The sequence below is a fragment of the Pholis gunnellus genome (genome assembly GCF_910591455.1).
Source record: "Pholis gunnellus genome assembly, chromosome: 24".
Lineage (NCBI taxonomy): Eukaryota > Metazoa > Chordata > Actinopteri > Perciformes > Pholidae > Pholis > Pholis gunnellus.
Window position 1 is genome coordinate 5250524 of NC_136551.1, and position 26011 is coordinate 5276534.

Below are 26011 nucleotides of genomic sequence, written 5' to 3' on the forward strand. Positions count from 1 at the left end.
AAGACAACAGCAGCAATATCACAGTACACGTTGGGCCCTGCTTTATCACCACCAGGGAATTCAACTCTCACAAAGGTTGAATATAAAATGTTGGCTTCTTAATCTCCCAACTCGGCCGTCTTTTTTTTATCACGTGTGCCGTTTCACCGTCAAACGTCTCTCGTGATCGAACCGATTCTCACCCCCGGTGTCTTTCTCTTTCAGGACTCCCATCAGACTCTCCCAACAACAGACGGGCACCCCAGGAAAGATGGTGGAGGCGTCCATCTGTGCCAGTCAAAATGGTCGCCGCAACAGACGGCCATCTTGGTTTCGGGGCATGTAAGCCCAAGAAGGCAAAAAGGGAGACGAGGAGGGAAATGGCTTGTTTAGCCGCATGCACCACAGCCTGTAAATGCTCTTTTCTAATCTGTATTTTACTTTTATTGATTCACTGTTTAGATACTCGGACAATCTTTGCGCTTCTGTCTGGTTACAATGACGACTGTGCGGCCATTTTGGCTCCCGAGCCGCAGGGCCCCCCGGCGGTTGCTCAGTAGTCAGTGTAGATCCTGTGGGGCTGGCAGCAGCTACATCTGGCTACTGGGTCTCCGCTGGCAGGCACGTCACTCGGAAAACGTTTCTGCAGCTCTTTTTGGACGTTTTTCAAATGCGCTGTAGTATTTTTTTTTTTTCTTCAGGCGTATTTGGAATCCCTTTTTTTTTTTTTTCGAACGGCGGTTTCTATTTGAAGTTCACACACACTTTCACTTGTGGTTTTTCTACCACGCGGCTTTTGAATTTCAAAGAAAATGTCTTGAATGCACACCCACTGCCTTCGACGGAGCTAATCCTTGACTGCACGGGTAGCTCAGAGGACAGAGTGATTTATATTTGAAATAAAAATGACATTTTGAGATACTGGGTAAAGTTCTGGACCTGGCATACAGTGTAGGATTCTGTGTGTGTCAGTCTACAGCTACATTGTCTGCTGGGTTTCAGGCCTTCACTCTAAACATCAATGATTATGTTCTACAAGTCTATTGTTTGTATTATTCCTGTAAATGACACCAAAGAGCATGGATAATTTGACAACGTTGTGTTTATTGACTCATCATAAAACATTCTTCAAACAATAAAACAATTTTAAATGTCCGTTTCTGTACAATGCTTGCTAAGCAATTTTATTTATATATAGAAAATGTAAGAGGAGTTGTGTTAAAATGACAAAACTCCTTCAAATTTAATGGCAGGTACTCTGGAAAAAAATAACAGCATTCCATCAACAAATATTTTCAAGCAATAAATATGTATTTATAAATAGTGTAAATTTACATCAAGATTAGAAACATAACAAAAATCACAAATTAAACTTTTTTTCCATAAGTCTATGTGCAACCCATTCTCTTTGTGACTTGGCTAGTAAGTTGTTGTTTTTTTTCGACATTTTTTTCCTTTTTTTTACCTAGAAACAAACAAAAAAAACGTCATAGTTTTGAAAAGAACAAGACAAAAGTAAAACATAAAGCTGTAAAAAAAAAGAAAAGAAAAGAAAATCACCTTAACTCTTCACATTACAAATTTTTTGGGAGATTTTGCTGTCCAAAGAGTCTTAAAATGACTATCTACCATAGAAAAAGACCAGTTAGGCTAGTGCTCCTTAGAAGGAAAAACTGAACAAAATTTTTGGGGAAATTCTATGAATCAAAGCCGACATTTCATCCTGTTCCCAGAATAGAAAACGTAAAGACGTGAGAGAGAGAGAGAGAGAGAGAGAAAGCTTGTCAAGTCAGTAGTCTTTTACGGGTGGTGTTGCCAGTTGTGACAGTTAACAAGTATCTACAAAACATTTTTAATCACGCATTAAGAAACCCACCCCTCCCCCCCGTTCCCAACCGTTTTTGATTAAGTCCTCCATTAAAACAGGGCTGAACCATTGTCACTAGAGGGGCTGGGAGGGGGAGGGAGAAGGGGAGAAACAAAGTCCTGTTTGCGAGCTCGGTGGCGCCCCCCTCTGGAAGGGCCAGGCCTCAGCACTTCAAAAAAAACAAAAAAAAAAACAGGTTGCATAGACAGACACACTCGGCCGCCTCAGCCTCCAGCCGTGGCTATGGAGACCAGCCATAATGGGTGGGAAAGGGGGGGTGAGGGTGAGGGGGGGGACGGCCTTGGCTTTCCTGAATATCAGAAATGGTCCGCGTATGTAGATGTTGTTCTTTTCCATTATATTCTTAATACAAGTTCCTGTGAATGGGGGGGGGGGGGGGGCTTCATGACTCCACAGCAGAAGACGAAGAAGGAGGTGTCACCTAATGTCAAGATGAAGATGAATGAAGAGGAGGGGCCTGGGGAGGAAGAGCACACACGACAATTAGTTCAGGAAAAACTAAATCTTTCCCCTTCATTTTGAAGGAAGAAACTAGCGCCTCTAGTCCCCCCCCCTCCCCCCGCCCCGCTCCCGGCCCCGCCCCTCGGTCTGCTGACTTACTAATGTGAACTGGTCGTAGACCTGCATCAGGTCCTCCATCCTGTGCTGCTCCAGCACCACGAAGTTGTCCAGCGTGGCGCTGCCTTTCCGGGCGCAGTCCTGGCAGTGGACCACGTGCTGCTTCTTGGACAGGAGCTCGCGGCGCACAAACAGCAGGTCGAACACCTCCACCTGCAAAACAAACACACACACACATGCACGCACAGGTGAGGAGGGGCGACGACTGTACGTCTTCGGTGTCGCTCCTGTTATCTTGCAACGGAGCTTTGATTTGTGAATCTGAGACGGCAGCGATGACGTCATCTAGACAGTGAATAATTCTAGGACACAATGACGGCTGACATTTAATTGGATATGGACACATTTCAGCTGAACAGTCGAAAGCCCTGCATTCAAATGAAACCCATTAATTAGCTCACACAAAAACTGAGCCGGCCTTTCATTCTATGTCAACGGAGCATCTGATCACTCCGTCCGAAATCACTAAAAAACCCGTTAAAATCCGCTCCTGTCCCTCTGAAACGCCCCCCCTCCCCGTGTGCGCTTACTGACCTCACAGATGGTGCAGTAGTGGGCCGGCTCGTCCCTGGTCCGCGACCTCAGCACCGTTTCCTTGCCGGCCGTCGCCAGCGCCTCCTTCACCCACTGGCACTGCTTCAGCGTCCGCAGCAGGCAGTACCTGTGACGACGACGACAACGCATTGTGTCACACTCGGAAAAAGAAGAAAAGCCAGCTCATAATAACGCTAACTAAACCCCCGCCGAGGGACTCGGTGACTCACTTGATCATCTCAAACAGCTTGTGGTCGGACACTTTGATGTTGCGCGCCATGTTCCAGGAGAGGTGCACCATGGGAACCATGGACTTGACGCTCTGGAGCTTGTTCCACTCGTAGCGCTCCACGGCCAGCTTGTACTGGTGGGCTGAAAGACACATTTCACATGATTTGACATGATAATGTGGCCGGCGTAAACAGGTGCACTGGTTATTATGGAAGTGTATTCGTGCCATCATACAACTAAATAAAAAAAATGCATAGACGGGGAAACAAATCCCGCGGTAATTAACTAAAAAAGGTAACCAATCAGCAGAAAAGCGTTTCAAATATCACAGGAAAGGTCACCGTATCAGACATAATTTCTGCTCGAGTATCGTGAATCCCATAATCCCGGGCGTACCGGTGAGCGGTCCAACGTTCCAGGCGATGTTGTTGCACCAGCCGATGGCCTGCACCCAGTGGACGGTGCCGGTGTTGAGCCACACCAGGTCGCCGGGGCGCTGGATGAACCGGTAGACGGGCACGTCGGCCTCGTACAGGTCCTCCAGGTTGGGCCACCACGAGCCCATCAGGAAGTTGATGTTGTTCCTGGAGGGGGGAAGACGGTGGGGATGAATACAGGAATGGATTGGATGAGGGGGCGTGACTTACGCAGAAGACGGCCATCTTTAAAAGAAAAAAAAAAAAAAAAAAACTTCCCTCCCGTCCAGCTTACTTTTCACAGAAGTTGCTCATCACTCCCCAGTACGGCTCCGGCACCGCAAACCATTCACAGTCGCCCGGTCCGATGTTGATGTTGACGGCGCAGAAGTTGTTGTGCTCCTGGTGACCTGAGAGGGGACAAAAAAAAAAAAAAAAAAAAACTCTTTTGAGTGCACGAATCCACGCTCTGGAAACCCGGAGCGCCCGAAAACAGCAGGAATCATTTGTACCAGAAGTACGTTTGTCGCGCCGGTTTGTGCATTAACCTGCTATCCTGCTCCCGGGGACCTTCATGTAGAGCTGAACGGTGTTCATGCCCAGGATGGTGTGACCCACGTGGCTCAGCAGGTTGCCGGCTGACACGACGCGAGCGAAGGCCGGCAGTTTGCTGAGCTCCTGGAGCTGCTGTTTCCACCTGGAGGAGAGAGAGCGTTGTCATAAAACCATGTTTACAAAAGCATCTTAAAAGGGCAACGAATCCAGATCCAGACTCACTTCCTTTCGTCCGACACGTCGATGTTGGTTCCAAACTTGATGTGCTTCAAGGGACCCCTTCTTTTGCGGGCAACACTGAAGACACACAAAAGAAATCCACAACTAGCCACATGTGGTTTAATGTGCTCAGTACCTTCCAAAAGACACATTCCGAGACCGGATATCATCCGGCTTCTAATGTCGTTTCAAAAACACACACAAGCAGATTTTTCTATGGGGCTAAATAAACAAAATAAAAGCCACTAAAGAGAAACGTCAGGTACCTCTCTGCTGATGCTGGCTCTGTGTCCGAGGGCTCCTTTAATGCCTTCTTCTCGTTTTCCTCCTGAGAACAACGACAAACACATGAAGCTACTGCGCTACTGGAAGCGGTCAAAGAGTTTGGTGTGGCGGACGAAGCAGGACTGACCCGTAGGGACTCCTGGAAGGAGGCGGCCTGATACTGGGCGTATTTGGCGATAGTGGTGTGGGCGCGGGCGCTCTCGCAGCGCCACATCTTCTTGGTGCCGGCCGGGTCCCAGTTCTCGTCGGCGGGCTGCGAGAGCTGCGTCCAGACCTCCACCAGGTGCTCCGGGTTCGCCTCCACCAACGTCTTCGTGGAGAACAGACCCAAGTCTGCCGAGAGGGGAGGACACACACACACACAAATAATTAAAACACGGACGTCTTTGTGATCGGCATACCTTTCCCGCCGCTGCAAGCAAAAAGCATTTACCCAGTTTGAGTGCTCCAGCCAGTCCTCTGATGACGGTGACGGGGTTGGAGGGGTTTGTGCAGAACTGGTGCAGTGGGGGGAAGAAAGCGTCCCTCTTGTTCTCCAGCTGGTCCACAGACAGGAAACAGGAAGTTAAAGGATATCATATAGCACTATGACCACCTGCTTTAATGAACAAGACTCATCAGGTCAAAGCGAACGGGACTTTTTTTTTAAAAACAACAGCTGCCAAAACACTCCCTGAAGTGGGCTTGCGGCCCTCTTGGGCGATACTCACATAGATGCTGGGTGTGGGAGGGTTGAGCTTGTCTTTGGGCAGGGCTGGTGAGGGTGGAGGGGGCAGCCGGGGCGGGGGGCACTTATCGAGGAGGATGCTGCTGTTGGAGAGGCCGTTCCTCCCCAGGTTTCTGCACACAAGAAGAAGAATAAACCACATGCAGGGATGTACAACAAGCGGGAACTCGTGCAACCAAACGGAGGAACAGTCCACTGAATAATCGGCGCTAAATAATATCTGCATGGCAACAAGACTGCCCAGTAGCCGTCGGTGTTGTTTACGGTTACATAATTATTTCCCTTTGGTTGTGTAGTAGCCCTGAAAGTCCAGTGGGGGGAGACATCGTCAACACAAACCACACCGCTCAGCTGATCTCTCTCGTTGGCGATTGAACATACAGCGAAAAAAAAAAGCCTTTTAACCGGCAGACAGGTGCAGCTCACATACTAGTGTCACCGTAACGCTTGGGTACCAAGAGAGGACTCAAACGGGGCCTCACCTGCAGGCCTTCAGCACGTCCGTGGAGCTGGGGTAGATGGATATGGAGGACGATGAGGAGGAGGAGGAGGAGGAGCCGTGTGGAGGCGTAGCTTTCAGACTGGTGACGGTGGGCGGCTCGGCCTTCTGCGGGCTTTGCGAGTCCTCCGAGATGCCTCCTTTGCCGTTACCGTTCACGGCAGGTGCAGCAGAGGTGGCGGTGGCGGCGGCGGCTGCAGCGGCGGGGCTGTGGCCGCCTGTTTGGGTGTGTTCTGAGGATTTGGGCGAGGGCGTGGCGGTGGATATGGCAGAGATGGGCGAGGAGGCAGCCGAGCTGCCCTGTGCGTGGGGGGTGGAGGGCAGGACGGCCGGGTGGATGTTGTTGACTTTCTTGTGGGACTCCGTCGTGGCGGACGCCGTCCCTTGTGACGGCACCTCGCCCTCCACGGGGCCCTTCCCCCCTGCCAGCAGGGCAGATAGTCTCGGATTGTCTGCGCTAAGGCTCGGCTTCTCGCCACCCTCCGCCCCCTTGCCATCCCCCGAGTGTACGTGATTGGCCAGGCAGTCCGCCTGCGCCGCTTTGCCATCCGCGGGCGTCCTCGGCGACTTGCCCTCGGAGCCCCCGTTGCCGAGAGCGGCTGCGCTGCTGCTGCTGCTGCTGCTGCTATCTTTGGTAGCGGACGCACCGGGTGCTGCTCCACCTGAGGTAGAGGAGTGGGGGAGGGAGGGAGGGGACGGGAGGTGGTTGTGGGCCTGCTGTCGCGGCGACGGGGCGCTCGTGGAATGTCCAACCTGATTGTTGGGGTGCACGGGGGCGATGGAGGAGTTGGGGGTCTGGGGGTAAGAGAGGGTCCCCTCACTACTGGAGCCTGTCGCATGTGGAACACACCCCTTCTGAAGCCCCTGGAGGAAGAAGAGAGCAACTGTTACACAGGGGCAGCAGGAAGCACAGGCAAGGTGACTTTAGTACTTAAGTTACCATGCTCGTGGACTAAGGCGCTGTGACTTAATAATAGTTGTGAGCCGCACCCTTTTCTATTCTCACATGTGTTGCGTACACATCTTGGCTCGGCGCCAGACACGAGGGAAGTGTGCAACAATCCCCGCATACTTTCATTTACAGTCCCGTGGGAGGGAGTTCACAGCTCGATTCATGCAACCACTTGATGGAGTCAAGTAGGTCATTCGGATGAAAACAGAATTATATCCGTTTCTAAGCTGAGAGACGGAGTTTGCATTTTTAAGGAGTGGAAAAAAAGGGTGACCGGTGAGTGAGGCCCAACCTGAGAGGAGTTTAGGTGCAGGGCCTGGCGCGGCGCGGCGTCCTGCGTCTGCGCGCTTGTGCAGGTGTGAGGTAGCAGTGCTGCGTCGCCGCCGCCGCCGGCAGGTTGCAGGTAAGGCACGTCTCCGTTGGGTCCCGTGGCCGCGGGCCCCGGCTGATTATTACTACTGTTACTGCTGTCGCCGGCGGGGCCGGGCTCCGAGTGTCCGTGTCCACCGGGCCCGTTGGCCAGCGGCTGAGGCGGGCAGAGGGGCCGGTGGAGTCCCAGGTGGGGCCGGGCGGGGTGGAGGCCGGGGTTGGGGGAGGGGAGGGAGTTGGCGGTGGGGCCGTTGGGGAGCGAGGGGCGCGCCTGTCCTCCTGAGGCATTCTGTCTCATCTGTAAACATGACGACAACACAGTTTAAATGTCGGCACAGCTTGACAATGAGTACCGTACGTTACCGGGGGGGGGGGGGGGGGGGGGGTTTACCTGGTGCTGGTGCTGCCTGCATCATGGCGAACTGAGCCTCCAGTTGCCCCAGCATCTGAAGCTGTGGGGGCTTCAGGCAGGCTGGCCCGGTTACTCCGCAACTGTTCCAGCGCCTTGAAGACGGACAGCAGATAAGGAGTTTGCGTTCGATTTTAAAAAGGCGCAGATCGTGCATAAAGTTAAATATGAGGTAAAAGAATTTACTGACCTGTAATTTCTGCGGGGACAGGTACCAGTTGGGAACTGGCTGCTGCGGTGGGTTACTGACCCATGAGTCACCCTGAAAAACACGCGCAACGTTCAGATTTAACTGCACAACTGTAACTACTACAGGAGGAACGCGGCAGGTAAAGGATGCCGTCTCTGTGGCGTTTACCTTGGCAGGGCTGGAGGCTCTCCTCCTCTTGGCGGGGCAGGGACTGGTCCTCTGCTTGGCCCAGCGGGCCACGTGAGGGGGCAAGAGACTGACCCCCGCCCTCCGCACTGTGATTGGGCTTGCAAGCCTGGGAGGGGAGGGGGAGGGGGGGGGGGGGGGGGAATGGCGGGAGCGCGTGCAGACCGAAGCAAGGAGGAAAAGAACGTGAATGGAAGGGACATAACGAAAGGCCACGGAGGACGGAGGATGGGGGGGACGGGGGACGGGGGGGGGGGAGAGGAGGAAAAAAAATAAAAGCAAACAAGCATGTTTATCAAGGAGCAAAACGGATGAAAAGATACGGCAAGTGGAAAGAGGTCAAAGCAAAGCAAGGGATGGAGAATAAGGAAAGGAGAGAAAAAGAGAGAAATTCTGTGATTCCGTGTTGCCGCTTAAACACACAAAGCAGGACAGGTAGAGCAAAAACATTCCTGTGTATCCGAAGGGGTTGCTCCATAGGGCAACAACAGCCCGGTGGGGGGGGGAGGGAGGTGGGGGTGGGGGAGGGGGGGCAGTTCTCTCGTCGCTACACCTGCAGCCCTCGACGACGTCATAGTGACTCTTCTGATACATCGGTTCCATTGTACTTCCCTATTGCGCTTTCGAGCAACATGAAGGCATTTGCATAGCATGACTCTACCTTTAAAAGCAAAAAGGTCAGGACACACTCCGCACACTGGCAGCCTTACCGTTACCTCGGGGGGGGGGGGGGGGGGGGGGGGGGGGGGGCCTATGAGCCAGATGTGACTGCCCGGGAATTTAACCTCACTGTTGCTCTAAAACAGAGGGGCGGGAAATAGACGCCAGAACTCAATATCTTAAGCTAGTATTGCTCGTTTCATTTATGCTTTTTTTTGCAATCCAAAAAGTGAAATGGAATAAGTCACATCTGGCCCATTGAAGACAACCCCCCCCCCCCCGGAATACTAGGGTCTCACAGTGAATTGACTCTCACCAAGTCAAAGCCGATACAACCGACACATTCCAATGCTAGAAGTCGATGACACAACAGCGATCGCACACACAGACATGGACACAACAGAGCTACTCGCGTCGGACCCCGCGTGATGGGCGTGAGTGAGTGAGGAGACACGAGGGGGCGTCGCTGGAGGCCTCTGTGAGCAGGACAGCTACGGTCAACTACTGAAAAGGGGGGGGAGGAAGTGCGGACAGAGGCAATGGGAAGCCGGGGGGGGGGGGGGGGGTTACGCTACGACAGCACGACCTCACCGATCACACTAGAAGAGGGGGGGGAGGGGGGGTCAAAAGCCCCCCCAAAATAGGCCCAATGTCAATGAGTGTGAGAATTGTTTAATCTGGTCAGAAAGGCAATCTCTCCCGCTCTACACCAAAGCAGATTAGGAGCAAACAGCAGAGCGGTGCAGGTTGGATTTGTAAATGAACTGCTGGAGGGGTGAGTGGTGGGTGGGGTGGGGTGGGGTGGGGGGTAACCCTGAATACCACATTCGATTAAAAAACTGGATTATTAGAAGGAGAAATCGAATGGGGACAGAATTAACAAAAGCCTGCACAAGTGCTTTGTTGATTTATTTCATTTTTTTTTTGGTTGGGTTTTTTTTTTACTTGAAGTGAGCGTGATGGGTGAAGCCGAGTGGTGGTGGAGAAGAAGGGGGGGGGGGGGGGGGGGGGGGGGGGGTGCAGGACTGGGTAACACTTGGCCGGACCCCTCCTCGTTGAAAAACAGATGCCGTAAAGCAGCCATGACTCCGGACACGTTACACTTGAAATAAAGTGCGTTTTATTTAACTATGATGCAGAAGGAGTGCACTTACGAGTAAAACAAGTTTAAAAAAAAAAACAGTGGAGTAAAGAAATGCTTTTCCAAGAGAGGGGTTGTTGTTTTTGTGTTGGCTTCTTTAGACATCTGCATTCTCACACACTCACAAACAAACACACACACACGCACACACACACACACGCGCAGTGTGGAGGCTGGAGTTATGCTCAAGTGTTACCCGTTGACCCGCTGGTTTGTCTGTGCGTACGTTGCGTGGCTACGTGTCCGAGTCAAAGGGGGAGGGGGGGGAGAGAGAGAGTAGGGTGGAGCGGGGGGGGGGGGGGGGGGGGGGGGGGGGGTGGAGGTGTAAGTTGCTCTATCTGGTCTCTCACCTGCTGTGGTGCACTGCTCAGGCCTCCCTGCCTGGAGGTTAGCTCAGCTGGGATTGGCAGACTCCATGCCTCCTCAATAAGAGGGAGCATTTTACTTTTACCCTGGGGGCTACTGAGCTGGGGGTTACTCAACTGAGCCTAGGGGAATGGAAAACGACGTGAAAAAACAAAAAAATAAATAATAAATAAATAAAAACACAAGGCTTTTTTTTTTGTTTTTTTTTTGAAGGAAAAATAAAAAACGATGACCTCAAAACAAGGAAATGATCAGCAATGGTAAATAGATAAAAGGTTAGAACACAAGTGAAGCTAGGCTGGAAGCGATGACTTGTGGCTAACGCCGTGTGCAGCATCGACCACACGAGGAGGCACCTGGAGGACAATCAGCGACAGTGATCCCAGACACAGTCGACCATTAAAACGAGCCGCTGAGCTCGTCTTAATGCCATGGATTTATGCTAACTGGTGGTGGGAAATGCAACACTCCTTCATAAATATGTAAAGGAAAAGGACATCGCTCGGACAACAACAACAAAAAAAAAAAAAAAAACATAGATGAATAGATTAACACATGGAAGGTCAAGTTTGAACCGGCTAGCGTTAGCTTCCCCGTGAATCAATCTGTCTACGCGTGCATTTTAAGTTGCATATTAAGTGTCAGCGCTGTCTACACGTTGTGTCACTAATTGCATGTCCTCTACCCACACGGGACAGCTTTATGGGGAAGCTGGTTCACCAGCGTTGGGAACAGAGTGACATTAAATAAAACCGCAGCGTCTGCGAGCGAACACTTTTACGCCGGCTGCAGAAATAACTTAGCAGGACAGCTGTGATGCTGCATCCAGACAGCCATTGCACGGGTTGCCTCTGGCTTTGACCCCCCCCCCCACCCCATCCTCCACCCACCTGCAGGCATTTGATGCGGTGGGTCAGCGCGGTGGTGTTGGTGCAGCCCTTGCTGCGCGTGGCGTTGATGTAGCACTTGATGGCGTCGTGCGGCTGGTTGCAGGACTCGTACAGCGTGCCCAGGTCCATCCAGGCGGCGGCGTGGCTGTGGTCCAGCTGCACGGCGCAGATGTAGGCCTGCAGGGCGTCCATGGGCTGGTTCTGCTGCTGGTACAACACCCTGAGGGGGGTGGAGGGTGGGGGGAGAGAAAGACCGGGAAATGAGGAGGAATTGATGATGAAGATGGAGAGGAGAGATGAGCAACGTCTGGTTTTGTTTTCATGCAAAAACAGAATGTTAAATGATGACTTTCCTGCAGCCTCCACTGAACACATTGACCCTTACCCTATGGAGCACCAGGTGTCTGCACTGGCCTCTGATTTGTCTATGGATTGCCGATAGGAGATGAAGGCGTCCTGGACCTTCCCAATACTAGAGTAGCACCTGCAGGAGACACGGGCCGTAAGCGCTGTGCTACAGACATGGAAAACATTTGTGTGTGTGTGTGTGTGTGTGTGTGACGTACCTGCCAAGGAAGTACCAGGTCTGTCCAGAGTTGGGTTCGGCCTCCAGAGATTTCTGCAGACACTGGATGGCATAGCTGTCCCTGCTGGATCTGTCCCCGAGCTGCTCCACCGTGTGATGCATCCAGCCTGGAAAAGACGCATTAATAACAAACTAAATAAAAGTCCCCCCCCCCCCCTCCAAAAAAATAAAGATATGCTTCTGTGCTCGCTCTTACCTAGCTGCTGCAGGGTAGTGGCCTTCACCTGTGCAGGAAGATCCTCCGTCTGCAGAAGGCTCTCGTAGGCCTCCTTGGCAGCCCGGTATCTCTTCTGGATCACGAGGAGTGGACCACAGGGAGGACAGCGAGAGGGGCGAGAGGAGAGGATAAAAACACACATCTTGAGTCGTTTCAACAGCCTTTGAGTTGTCCCAACACGGCACGAGCAACCCGACACAGCCGGCTAGCGCTACTGTACTTCTCCACTGAAACCAGCAGGAAGAGAGAGGGCGACCACCGGCATACAAAAGAGGGGGGGGGGGGGGGATTTCTTGTTTCCGTGGCAACCCCGCCGATCGGCTGAGAGTAATCTCCTCTCCCCCTCCCGTATGCCACCCACTCATGCGCCCTGCTCCCTTCCTCAATTTGTCAGCACCTGGTTCAAAATAGACCCCTAAGAACAGGGCTTTCCCTCCGCATTCGGATGCCCCGTGGCTCCACAGGGCCGGCCGCTTTGTGAGCCGTCGCCTTGGACGGCGTTCAATCGACGCTTATTTTCCTCAGTTACAAATGACGGGGCGCCAAACGAAACGGCTCGCAGCCCTTTCGGGAGAACAACTGGAGCAAATAGAAGAGCACTTACCTGAATCTCATACAAATGAGCGATGTGGAACTGAACTGCAAGAGGAGGAGAAGAAGAGGAAACATGTTAGGTCGAGGTTATTTGAGAGGAGAGTCAGTCCTCCACTTGGTCTTTTACTTCTTTGAAAAGCAGTGCTGCGCTGCAAATAAATAGGTGTCGGAAAGCCACGGTTGCCCGTTTTAATGTAACGGACCAGATAGGTAGCTGCGCTCCTGGCGGCACCTTCCTTTGTCTGGAGCGCTGCAGTGTCTGATCTAAGCTGCCTGAGTGACTCTCAGCAGATGGAGAGAGAGAGAGAGGGAGAGAGAGAGAGAGAGGGGAAGAAAGACGGGGGCTGCCCTTGCTGTGTGTGTGTGTGTGAGAGAGAGAGAAGAGGAATGAGGGGGGGGGGACACACACACAAAGAGGCAAACAGCTAGACGCTGGTGCAAAAAAATAAATAAATAGAAATGGCTGCAGTTTTCTAGGTCGCTGGAGAAGATGCAGCTGTTATTTACACGTAAATTGTCACATAGCCTGAGCCACTGTAAGCTATCTAACGGAGTTTCTTTTGACCGATGCTCTGAGGGAATTTGAGTTTATCCGCCCAAGGCTTTTATTGTGAAAGGTAAGGAGGCTTTTATTGCGAACGGTAAGGAGGCTTTTATTGTGAAAGGTAAGGAGTTTGGACTAGGCCGAAAGAACTAACAAATATGCCGTCTTGGTTCCACATATGTCCGTTGATGCCTATTTAAGGTGCGAACACGCCAAAAAGATCAATCTAGCTCGCTTCAAAAAGCTGCTTTATTCGAAGTGTAAAACTGTTCAGAAAAACATGTTGACGTGCGAAATAATCACACGAAGAAGAAACAAAACGGGCTATGTTCTCGACCGGGCGCTTTCTGTTATGAACAAGTCAATAAATAAGAAGGGTGCTTACTTTCAGCTTTGGACAAAGTGCAGGGGTTGGAGTCAATCAAAGCCAGCTGAAAATGCTGAGACAACACGGGTAGGAATCAGTAAAAGCACGCAGTAACACATGGCGATAGAGCCCCGGATTGTGCGTTAAAGCTTTTTTTCGAGGGGGGTGTGGACCGACCTTTAGGCTTGACTCGTAGTCTGTGTTGACCTTAAACATGAGACCCAGGCGCAGGTGGATCTCCTTGGCCCGGGAGAAACCCGGGTCAATGTACAGCACCTCCTGGAATGCTTTGATCGCCCTGCGGAAGAAAAACACATTAAAGAGAAGACATCGGATGATCGCGGACAGTCGAGGAGCCGCGTGCGGACGGCTGGTACTCACCACTGAAAGGCATTATAGTGGAAGTAGACCATTCCCAGGCCGTACAGAAAGGCTGCATTCTGGGTAGGATGGAGAGAGGCGCAAGGGGCGTTATGACAAATAGCTACAATAAAGAACAGAATACAGATTTATAAGACTAACGGAGAAACCGAACACCCAGCTCGCAGTGTAATCAACTGTCTCGCACATATTTACATCACCCTGCAGCTACGCGGTTCAGAAAACAAACTAGTAGCCATCAGGCTCACCGCAAAGTGTCAACTGAACAGGGAAAGGAGCACAAAATGACTCCGACGTGAAACCTGAAACCGCATTTCACACCAGCGCGAAACCATACGTGCTTCCTGCGCAGGAGCGAGTGCATGCGTGTGTGTGAGAATATCACTAACTGAATGAGAACGTGTGTGTGTGTGTGTGTGTGTTCGTGTCGCTTACCTTCCAGTAGTCTGACTGTAAACTGTAGTACCTCTGGTATGCCGATAATGCTGTAATAAAAAAAGACGGAAGCTGAGAATCTATCAACGTCACCGAGGAAAGAGTGCACCGTCAGCATTTATGTCCAGCTGGATCTGAGCCAACTGCCCCGTCTCCAGAGGCTCGCACGCTCCGGACAAAAACGTGCGAGGAGAACATGACTCGACGAACCACTGGAGTGTGTGCGAGTGTGTGTGTGTGTTGGGATTACTCACCTTTCGGGTAATCCTCCAGGAGGAGGTTGAAGTGGCCAAGCTGGCAGAATAACTCCGGCTCCACTTTGCCCTCGGCCTTCAGGATGAGCGAATCGTAGCAGCGAACGGCCTGTGGGGAGAACACACACACACGCGCACACACATAAAAGTGTCTCTCAACTGTGTGTGTGCACCATACACGTCTGTACTATGTTAAGAACAGAAACATGGGAGGGAGGGGGGGGGCAGGGCTAGAGAGAGAAAATCACTCAGAACTTTTGAAAGTCACAGCATGGCTAACGTCAGCTCCCTAATTCTGGCCGCGCATTCTTTTCAGCAGATAAACATCAGCCTCAGACTAACTAACTGGAATGAGCTTTACTGCAGATAAGGACTTGTGCTGAAGGCATTCCCCCCCCCCCCCCCCCCCCCAAAAAAAAAACTTCCATGAAAGATCTTTCTGCCCTGATAAATAAATACAAAAAAGTCGCTGCTGCGTCTTCACTCTAAGATCTTAAGTAAGTTAAAGGGCCATTCCGACGTTTCCAAAGAGCAGCGACACCAACAGACGAAAGCACAGTAGAGAAGATGAACAGCCGACACCGGTCCCTTAAAAAGGTATCCGTTAAAAGAGAACACGTGTTGTCCAGGTCACCTCCCACACAAACTTGAGAAGGAGCGACTCTGCTACTTATGTTCCTCGGGTGCCACACTGAGATCACACCAAAAGGTGGACTCGGCTGGTCAATGTGCTGCAAATCAAAGCCAAAGAGAGAGTCCTAATACCCAACATGCATCTCTCTTGGCCTCCCTCGCCCGGACGAAACACATGCAAACACGGGAAGAACATGCAAACTTCACCAAAACCGGCACCAGTCGCCCCATCGCGGCCATTAAACTCAAACTCTTCTTGCTGCAGAAAGCGTAAACAGACATTCTCACGAAAATAAAGAGCACACTCGCCTTCGAAGCTCATCTCCCGTCTAGCTATCCCAAGTTTACGTCGCTGCCACCTCGTTACTGGTGGTGACCCAGTTCTGTCACAAACGTTGAACACACAGTTATGTGCATGCAGATAAAGCGGCAGCGCAGCGACGGGGCCACAAGTGCCAGACAGGGTAGTCACTCAAAAACTAACAAGCTGCGAGCAGAAACCGTGTATGGAATCTTACCACACGCCTATATGGATGGCAAAGTAAAGCCCATCATTCTGTTTCTAAGACACCAATGGTGTCTTTGCCTATAGGCCTCGAGCAAGGCACAGAATAACCCACATGTGCCGCAAAGCATGCACGACATAGGGACTGTACCGTTCAAATCCAGCCTGATTGCATTGATTGTGTTGCACACTGTCAAAGTCCTCCTTTCTGCCGCGTCTGCGCAGTCACACTTCCTAGGTATCCCACACCGTCTAGCGAGCAGATGCGCGGATGAGCTGTCAACACCATCTTCTCCAACATCATCCACTTGTTCAAGACACATACACGAGACAGGTGGAGAGGGTGTGTGTGTGTTTGCTCAGACTGAGTCTGTCTAACATGTAGCTTGGCAGCCCGAGAGCACATGCAGAGCCGAAACATGGGGGGGGGGGGGCGGCGGCAATGAAAGGTGTAAACAAAGGACGCCGACACCACTTAGGTCAGCGAGGGGACCACGTCTCTACAAAGAGCAAAGACCCGAGAGGACACTCGAGACACACGCGAACGATTCGGAGCCATATATTCAAATCAAACGGGTTATATAGCTATCGGTGTCACTCCGCCATGTCCCGCCATCTTGGACAGGCAGCCAGCCATTATAACGTTACTTGTAACGTTTGTCAACTCCGACTCCGAAACAGAAAGGACCACAGTGCGTTTTGGTGGAGCAGTGCAATGTCACGAAACAACCCAACATAACATAGCGTGTCCAAGGCATATGCTAAGCTGTATTTGGTGCACCCTGAAGGAGGCTACAACGTCACTTCCACCAACATTATAGCAGTTTGTAGACAGATAAACCTACATATGAGTTATTAGTGGCGCTGTAATGTATGCAACGAGACAACTTTTCTCATTTAAGTGCAATGTTTCAATGTGTTGCACAAAAACCGTGACGGCGTTCTGGTCGCTGGTGGTACAATTTGCAAAGTGCACAAGGATATAACGCTGCAGGGGATAACGTTAGCTATGCAAGCTAACGGAGAAGGGCGGTTGCCCAACAAACATTGACATATGTTAATACTAACAAGCCAGTTATATCAGGAGAGTCGTGGCTACTTGGCTAAGTGTGCCGCAGGTGCAGGGTCGCTGTGCGGCGGATGAGAGGAACTAACTAGCAGAGCTAGCTGAGTGGCTAACAGAGGGGCTGCGGCTAGCTGGCCTTGGTCTCCTTGTCTCCTTTGCGAGTGGGCCACTTTGCATTCAGTTACATTCGTTGAGGGCAAATGCATTGACTAGTTGTGAGGTTGTGGAGTAAATCCCGGGGATTAATTGCAAAAACACATCCAGTTTAGATTTGCTACCTTCATCAACAGGGCCTTCGTTCTGGCGCCATCTTCATGAAGCTTCTGAAATCCAAACAGTGAGCTGCAGAGCAAGAAGACAACATAGGCGGCTCAGAATCACTCGCAGAGCGGCTCGAGACACATTGTCGACATGCAAAAGGACAGAAAACAATTAATTTTCAGCGTGTGCATCTGTGTGAGTGCACGGGGCTACTATTCCGACCTGTCGATCGCGGCCAAAGTGTCCCTCTCCTGGGCTGTCAGTGTCGGAAAGTCCTCCTCGGTTTCACTCGCTTTTCCCGCCGCCATTTTCTTTCCCTCATCACCACTAGAAGAAGAAGCCGAGCCGAGACTCCGAGCAGCAGCAGCAGCGACGGCGAGAGACACACCGCACGATTGCATGGAAAAAAATCGCGGACGCGGAGGACAAAACGGGTTTGCTCCGCCGAAAATCAAAGACGAAAAACTGAGGAAAACAAAACGATCAAAAACTTTTTCCCAGGATGAAACGATGCGATTCGATATAGTAAATCCTTTCGGGGTTGGACAGAAGCGCTCTCCTCAAACGTCACATTTTTCATCACAAAGTGATATTGTCGCGCTATTTTGAAATACGAATAACTTGAGTACAGGAATCCAAGATGTGAGAATTTGACAGTAAAAATGCGTTTTCGGCCGCGAAGATAAAAGTTGTTATAATTGTGTCACCCAAGCGAACCCACGCGCCGCTCTAGCCACGCCCTCTCTCTCCTCTCCCGCCAATAGGAGCGTCCGGATCCCACCATATGACTTCCCTGCTATATAATCTTAAATAAATGTTCTTTAATACCGTGATTATTCTGTAATGTTTTATTCACCATGAGTAATACAATAAAATAAAAATATATTATTTTAAATAAAAAATAATAAAATACAATTCTAAAAAATAAGAATTTTAACATTCTTTAATCTTAAATATTCGTTTTCCCTCATGCAAACCACTCATCTTTAATACCATGATTATTCTGGCAACATATTTTAAAATAATTCATTATATGAACATGTGTGTCACCCATGTGCAATAAAGTGAAATCTTACTTTTCCTGAGAAATGTAATAATTTCCACTTGATAAAATATCATCTCCTATTCAGTAATATGCATTGACACTTGGTTGTTTGAAAGTTGCATTTTTTTTATATAAAGCAATAACGCTGTTAAATTGTACGAGCCTAATCGAGCGATTGCCACATGACGTGGCAGAGCGTCACGGTGTGGGCGTGGTTTAGAATTGTCAACATCCTGGTGACATAACCAGTTTTTCCAAAATGGCGACGGTGGATCACATAGAAGGTTGGTGATTTTGTTTGTTGTGCATACAGGCCTCATTACCCCAATAAACAGTTGAAATTATAACTTTTTTCCCTCCAGCAATAATGGAATTAGTATCCTTCTTGTAACTGTATATATAAACATTAACCTATAACAGTTAATGTGCAGGATATCGAATAGGTAGCCATTTGACGCTAGCTGGCTAATTATAGCTTCCCAAGTCATACAAAGAACAAGCAGCACTCACAGCTGAGCTCTTATTTCTGAAGGGCCAGTGCGACACACATAATTGTGATCGATGACTTCATACGTTTTGTTGCTGCAGGACAGGACGACCCGGAGAGTGAAGAGGAGGTCTACGAGGTCGTGGACCTGACAGAATATGCCCGGAGGCACCAGTGGTGGAGTCGGGTGTTTGGGAGCAACTCCGGCCCGATGGCTGAGAAGTACTCTGTGGCCACCCAGATCGCGATGGGAGGGGTGACTGGATGGTAAGGCACGAGGATTCATCTTCCAAAATGACACACACCTGTCTGAATACACTCAATAAGGCTTGAGGATCTATCATTGATTGATTGATATGTGTTTCTCTCAACAACATACAGGTGTGCTGGTTACGTCTTCCAGAGAGTTGGGAAGATCGCTGCGACCGCTGTTGGAGGAGGGTTCCTTCTTTTACAGGCAAGCGGACCCAAATAATGTTTTGAAAGTGCATCTTTTTTTTTGAATATGACTGGCCATGCCAGCTGCACAGCATGCCGCTCAGCTGGTCTCCTCTCTCCAGCAGAAAGACCAGCACATTGTGTGTTAGCCGGGCTCGAGAGGAACGCGGGCCACCTGGACGCTGCGATGCCGTCAAGTGTGTTAATCAGGTTCCCATTTTACACGTCGATGATCATTTTTGTTCCCCCGCCCCACAGATCGCCAATCACAGCGGCTACGTGCAGGTGGACTGGAAGAAGGTGGAGAAGGATGTGAACAAAGCAAAGAAGCACCTGAAGAAGAAAGCGAACAAAGCAGCCCCCGACATAAACACGTTCATTGAGGAGGTAAAGGTACCTGTAACCAAGCTTGCTCTTTGTTTCACCCTTTCTCTTACTTGACTGTCGTTTACTTTTGTTGTATTAGAAAAAAAGCACCCATAACATGTAATTGTTAAGAACTAAGTGTTTGTTTTGGACGTCCTGGGTGTTGGTGGCGGAGGTTTATTTCTTTATCTGCAAACCAGCAGTTCCCTCTAGTGTACAGTCGACCACACTGCACCCACTAGACACATTAACGATACATTTTAATACCCGTATGTATGTTTTATGATACATGAAATGGTCTTAAACATGTAGTGTTGCAGTCGATTAATTAAACTGGTTAATACAGTATGATGCTTCTAATCTCTTATGGACTCACTCTCCTCCTGCGCAGGCCACAGACTTTATAAAGAGGAACATCGTCATGTCCAGCGGGTTCGTCGGCGGCTTCTTTCTGGGTCTGGCCTCCTAGTGCCGCTGCACGCGCCGCAGCCTCCACTTACTGTGAATCACACCACTACATCCGGTCACTTTCCTTCCCTTGCTGTTTGCCTCTCGGGGGCTGGGGGGGGGGGGGCCCCCATGTGGGCATCCATTCACCTTTTTAACAACAAAATGAAAGCATGATCTGTTGTATTAACGGTGTAACATTGTTCTACTCCCCCCTGTTTCAAAACAATCATAGCTAATGAGTTCCTTTTTGGAGTGTGTCTGGGTTTGATCATACTGTGACTTCGTTCCGTGGGACCCGTAACGGATCGATGCCAGACTGCTGAATGTGTCACGCTGCCACAAACGAGCACAGCGTCCTCGTCGCTTTTGAGCCGAGTTTGTCCATTAGCCAACCCCCCTTTTTCAGAGGTGTAAAGACCCACACACACGGGTACATATTATACAAACATGGAAGGCAGCAGAGTGGGAAGTTAACACCATCCCCTAGTCTAATAGCTGTGAAGTTGATGTGCCTATTGAAGCGAAGCAAACGCAATTCAGTTTTTTAGTTGGCTGGGGGGGTATTTGTCCACCCTGAGCAGGAGTTATTAATACATAATAACACATATGAGCATAAATCACAACTAACTGTTACATCTGTGAATGTGCTCTCTCTCTTAATATTAAATACAGACCCTTTTATTCCCATAATCCTCAGCTCCACGATGCCTTTTTAATGACCGGATGAGCAGCTGCTGCACCCTAATTACCACAACAGCAAGCCAGACACCGGTCCCGGCATTGAAGAGCATAATGGAGCAGCGGTCGGGACTAATACGCCCTTTGCTATTGTCATCGCATGGCATTTAGAGACGCTGCAGAGTCGTGCGTGTTCACATCATCTAGATAGGACAGCCACACATTAGAGTCCACTTAATTTGATCACGAGTTGCTGATGAGTTTGTTTTTTTTTGCCTTTTTCTACCAGTGCAATATACCAGTTACATACAGAAGTGTTTTTTTTTTTTTAAGAGCTTTTTTGTATGCGCATAATCCCTCATTGTTTCCATTTGATGTTATTTTGTTATGAGCTGTATGAATTTGGTTGTGCGTGTATCTTTTAAAATAAAGATTGTTTTCATCTAGAAAGTGTTTTTTTTTTATATATATATATATATGTAAATATATAACCTAAAATGTAGCTGGTGACCCACAGATTCAACACAGCTGCTTGGAAGGGGATCATTGTTTTGAATTATTTGATCATGCAGTCAAACCTCCTTTTTTGCTTTTATTTAAACAACTATAAATGACAAATATATAAACAGCGGGACAGGTGTATGTATGTATAGTGTAGTATAGTATTTACAAGAGGTGGCACCTACGGAGTAGACGACCTGGTAAACTGGGAACACTAGAACGGGGAAAGTCGGCCACAAAGACTTCCTGCATTTAAGTTAAAAGAAGAAGAGTTAAAAAGGCCAGAATGTGACTCTTTCATTGAAGGGAATATTCTGGAATCCTCTCCATTTCATGTTTTGAAAAGAGTTTAAGAAAAAGAAGATGTTTGGCTTTGCTCTTAAAAAGAAAAAGATCTTTCCGTGGTGGCATTAAAGTCTTGTGTCCGGTCACTCAGATGGGCATTTTGAGGAGGGCGCACTCTGTCAGTAGCGTCAGGGTGGTGATCATGTATCTGCTGTTGGAGATCTGAAATAAAAAGAAACAATAGATTTAGTGTAAGAGTCTCGTGGAAAACAATGTTCTCATGAGAACAGTCGTCGGGTGGTACCTTCATCCTGCCGCTGGACTTGGCTGAGCCCAGAGCTGTGGAGACCTGGTTCAGGCTGCCCGCTGACAGATCCAGCCGGAAGTGTCTGTAGAAGTGGCTCTTCAGCCCCTGCATGAAGCTCGTCACCTCCTCAATGTCGATACAGTTCTCCTCCTCCTCCTCCTCCTGCCCTCCCCTCTTCTCCCTCTCCTTTCTCACACTGCTCCACAGATCCCAGGCGTCCTCGGGGTTAACCGTGTAGGTGACCTGCAGCGCCGGCACAGCCGGAAGAGTCCAAATCATTTTGAGGTGCTGGATGCTGGACTCCGTGTGGCAGTTGGTCCACAGTGCCATCAGCCACTGTAGGCTCGTGTGGCTGATTTCCAGGGGGCCAAAGCAGCAGTCGAAGGACTGCTGGAACCAGGACTTGACCAATGTCGTGAGACCCTCGGCCCCACTGCTGCCGAAGAGCGGCAGGCAGATGAAGTATTCCGGAAGTGAGCGCAGGTACTCGGGGTTGCCGTTGACGCAGGTCAGCCAGCCGCTCCACACCGTCTTCTGTGGCTCGTCCTGCCCGGCAAACAGCGGCTTCGAGTGGATCTGTGGTGGGGGCGAGCGAGGGAAGAGTCAAGACCATAACACCGGAGGAACACATTGACACCACCAGCCTGAAAGGTGTATCTCTGCCTCTATGGAATCCTGTGCCTACCTGTATGAGGACAGTCTCAGCATCGTCGTCCGACTCAGTCATCCCCTGCACCAAAGAGATGGAGACCCTGAAGGCCATCTGCGGGCCAAACACCTCCACTGCCAGACCTCGCTGCTTCCCTGCAGCAACGAACGCGGAGAGCTGCCTGGAGTAGCTCTTCAGCTGGGTGTGTCTGAACCGATAGAGAGGAGTGACGTACGACAGCTGCCACTCGGTTTTCATCAGCAAGGCCAGCTGCTCCGGATTCACCTTCTCCTTTGACAAGGAAAGGAGAGGATGGAGACGATGAGCATTCTGGGTACCGGCCTGCTACTGATCACGCGTGTTAGAGGGAATGAAAACATGGAGAACAACGGCACCCGGGGGCCGACTCACAGTGATGTTGTTGGACTTCGGAGCCCTCCTGCTGGTGTTGAGCCTCCGTGCCGTCAGCGCTGGAGTTAAGCCGAGACGTGACGCAGCAGCACCTAAGCAGCTGCGGTAGGACAGCCGGTAGCTCTTACTTTTGCTCCGCCTCTTCACTGCAACATTGTTGAGGGGGGTTTTCGTCACACTGGAAATCATACACAGACCATCGCATCAGCTGGTGTTCATTGTTCCAGTTAGTAATAAAGGTAGTCATTGCAGTGCTCTTTATAGAGGAGACGGTGTTGAAATGATCCTTTATTTATGTGTTAAGCTGTAGTGACCATGGTCTTAAACTACATATTTTTACAGCCACCTGTTTATCCTACATGGGCTGAAGACTTAATGAAGTCAGTAGTACTAGTATTTTGGCTGACGACCATTGTGAAAGTAACAGGAGAACCAATCATCCAATGGTACATTTAGTTTATTTACTTTCCGAATTGAAAAGTGGAAGCAAACGATTCCTAAAATGACTTTTATATCATTGAAACAGATTTGTACCTTTCGTGAAAACCAAAACAAAGTTAAACTACTCGGTTATTGAATGTAATGTGGCCTTAGAGCGGTTAGCATCGATGCTATATAGGCCGTAAAGCTAATACATTGTTGACAAAAGTATGCTTTATTTGTTTTTACGAAGGAAAACATACTTACGTATGTATATTTTATGTATAAAATAATATATGAAGTACGTAATAAGATAGAAGTTCTACCTGTTATGATGTCGCTCCATGTCTGGCGTACTGATCGGCCGAAGCAGACAGAAACCGGAAACTGATTTAAACATCGCGCTTTCCCAGGAGTCAGCGCGGTTACAATCAGCCAATCACGTCGATCCAAACAGGAAGTGGTGTTTTTTTTTTTTTTACAAACACATTTTTCACAATAAATGAAATATAAAATTGATTAAGTAATGTATACAAATAAACAAGGTAACGCGCGAGAATAAAAATCAAGTGAAAGTAAAAAATAAGCACACAAATTATAAAATAAAACGATTTGTCACCGAATCTGAAATTATGCAACGTAATTGTATTGCTATTATTATAACGGAGAGACATCACACAATTCGACATTATTCAAGAAATAAAATACTCTTTGTTCTGTTGCATTTTATACCTTATTAACCTTGCATCACACCTTTTTTGGTGTGACACTGATCAATCTTTTGGACAGTCAGTAAATTAAAGTTCAACACTGCTCTAATAAAGATATGTATGGTTAAATAGATCATTTTAAATGGTTGGAATATAAAAACCATTAGTGTTTCAGATGAGTCTAACTGTTACTTAAGAAAGAACACCAAGCGTTAAAGCGTTAAACCCACCGAAGAAACTGCCAGTCCAAGCCTTTTTATTTCTTTTTGACTTTTTGTAGCTGTAATTATGCACAAATTGAGCAGAACATATCAAATTATTCTGCAATGAGCTGCTCCTTTCCTTTTCATGTGTGTCTTCTTTTGATGTTGGGGGTTGTCACCTACTTCAAATAACACCTCAATATCAGAGAACAGAGAACAGAGTGAATGCACTGTACGGTAACATACTGAAATCATACAGTATTATTGTACAGCTTGAAATGTTCTATGGCAGAACAGGAAATCAAAAAGGTCGACTGAAGTTTGACAAGTGACTGATTCCGAGCAGCAGGGATGTTGGAGGACATACACATTGGATGAAATGTGCGGATACACGTGTGTGTGCGTGTGTGTGTGTGTGCTTGTGTTACTCACAGTATGTGATGTCACCTTCCACCTGGGGACAACAAGTCTCCTTGGAATGACTGTAAGTTAATGCACACATCTTCCTAAGGGACACAAATAAACGTATGTATTTGTGTTGGTGTGGTGTTCACTGGCTGCCAGTTTCACATGCAACCACCAAAACCGTTCCCCTCCCTGTTACCATGGAAACTGTGCCCCCCCCCCCCCCCCCCCCCCCCAGGTGCTTCCCCAGTTGTCTTTTCTTACTCTCACTTTATAGCATTCACTTTCCTCCATTTGTGTTATCTCTCATCTTACATGTTCCCTTACTCTAAATGTGTCAGAGCCTCTGTTTGTGTGTCGTTGTGTCTTTTTTTGCAAGCACCAGTGTGTTGAATGGAGAGCTGTTCAATAGCACATACATTACAGTAAGATGACCACATCGACAGCCAATCGGATTATCGGTAGCTGCAAGTGGGGGGGGGGCTTCAACCAATGGGGGAGGCTGGCAGATGATGTGTGAGCAAAATAAAAAAGGGGATGCAGAGTGTGCCATAGGAGTACAGCGCGCTCTAGTGGCACCAGATGTCTTTGTGTATTCCTGTCTGGATGAGTTCACCTTGCTGCTGCAGAGAACCTCTGTTGCCTTGTGGGGTACTTGTTTACGTATATCCCTCCGTTTTTTATTATTTTGTCTCCAGTAGGCACCGGGGGAAAGGCTTGGCTGACTTTTCCTCAGTATTCAAATTATTTTTATTAAATTGGTAGTCTGCTTTAATCTTGAATTTGAATATATTAGGGCGATTCTATTTCTATGGTTTGAACATTTCGCATTGCTTGGTCAAACTAAATATACCTACATATATTTCAAATGGTTGTCACACGCATGAAATTATTATTTAGATTTGTATTTAATCATACCATTGAAACTTCAACCACTCCAGCAACGTATGTCTTATTTTTGTGGGAGAAAATGTACAAAGTATGTCTGTTGGTAGTGGAAATGGACAAGGTCTTACTTGAAAACTGAATAATATATATTTACATAATAATTGTAATTATGAACTTCTGAATTATGTGGAGTGTTCCATAGAGACAATTCAACATATATGAACAGATTCTAGTTCATAATATTCATGACAAAGAGGGTAAAATGGATCAATTGTTGCATTAGAAAGTGATATTTAGTACATTGATTTCAGTTTATTCTCATGTTATGTTGTAATGCACTGTACTTCATTGGAGGATGTCCAAAATGGAGCAGTGTGATTCCTTTCATCACCTCCAGGGGGCATCACCAACACATCTCAGGGCCGGTCTTCCCACACCTGAGGTAATTCCACCTGCGTCCCTGCACCTGCCCCGCACCTGCAGAAAGATTACATGAAACTAAGTAAATCGACTTAATCCTCACATGATTACACACTAATCTCCCTTTTGCACGGTTCTCCTGGTCCCTTTTGCCAAAATGTTACTCATTTCTTAAGAGTAAAGGCTTAAGATTTGCTGGATATCATATCCTTTCCAGTGGGTAGAGTTGAAGATCATAATACCTCAATCAAATGTGTCACTTTTCCCCTTTTTGTGAAATAATATAGACTCTAAACTGTCCCTCGTTTTTGCAGATGGGGTCCCTTGGGAATATGCAATCTTCTTTTTCCCTACCATGTGGACAATTCCATCTGTTTATTCGTGCAGCTGA

At 48.7% G+C, this 26011-nt stretch overlaps 3 protein-coding genes across 4 annotated transcripts; 1 reads left to right on the plus strand and 2 right to left on the minus strand.

The window, feature by feature from the left end:
- Positions 1–1071: 1071 nt before the first annotated feature.
- LOC306715450 (lysine-specific demethylase 6A-like) lies at positions 1072–17784 on the minus strand. The gene is given in 33 exon segments (XM_079185826.1): positions 1072–2324; positions 2468–2638; positions 3020–3146; positions 3250–3391; positions 3647–3834; positions 3962–4076; positions 4215–4363; positions 4444–4518; positions 4707–4768; positions 4853–5058; positions 5159–5264; positions 5436–5565; positions 5935–6815; positions 7196–7570; positions 7664–7678; positions 7680–7739; positions 7741–7776; positions 7872–7943; positions 8040–8078; positions 8080–8166; positions 10209–10346; positions 11115–11334; positions 11500–11598; positions 11681–11807; positions 11897–11990; positions 12522–12556; positions 13441–13495; positions 13600–13720; positions 13804–13862; positions 14239–14288; positions 14493–14601; positions 16975–17038; positions 17180–17784. Coding segments are annotated over 33 exon segments (4416 nt in total). The 5' UTR covers positions 17359–17784; the 3' UTR covers positions 1072–2294.
- A 472-nt stretch (positions 17785–18256) lies between these two features.
- LOC306715178 (FUN14 domain-containing protein 1) lies at positions 18257–20865 on the plus strand. 2 transcript variants are annotated; one of them, XM_079185456.1, is made up of 5 exons: positions 18257–18286; positions 18591–18756; positions 18871–18946; positions 19186–19320; positions 19685–20865. In XM_079185456.1, exons 1-5 carry the CDS (start codon positions 18262–18264, stop codon positions 19760–19762), a joined length of 480 nt encoding a protein of 159 aa, XP_079041582.1. In that variant the 5' UTR covers positions 18257–18261; the 3' UTR covers positions 19763–20865. The 2 variants fall into 2 exon arrangements, with proteins under 2 accessions (XP_079041582.1, XP_079041583.1); XM_079185457.1 differs by having other exon boundaries at positions 19186–19314.
- Positions 20866–21074: 209 nt separating this feature from the next.
- cenpl (centromere protein L) lies at positions 21075–23363 on the minus strand. The gene is made up of 5 exons (XM_079185917.1): positions 23321–23363; positions 22575–22752; positions 22200–22454; positions 21512–22090; positions 21075–21429 (listed from the first exon to the last, which is right to left on the minus strand). The coding sequence occupies exons 1-5, from the start codon at positions 23338–23340 to the stop codon at positions 21355–21357; spliced, it is 1107 nt and encodes a 368-aa protein (XP_079042043.1). The 5' UTR covers positions 23341–23363; the 3' UTR covers positions 21075–21354.
- Between the last annotated feature and the right edge of the window lie 2648 nt (positions 23364–26011).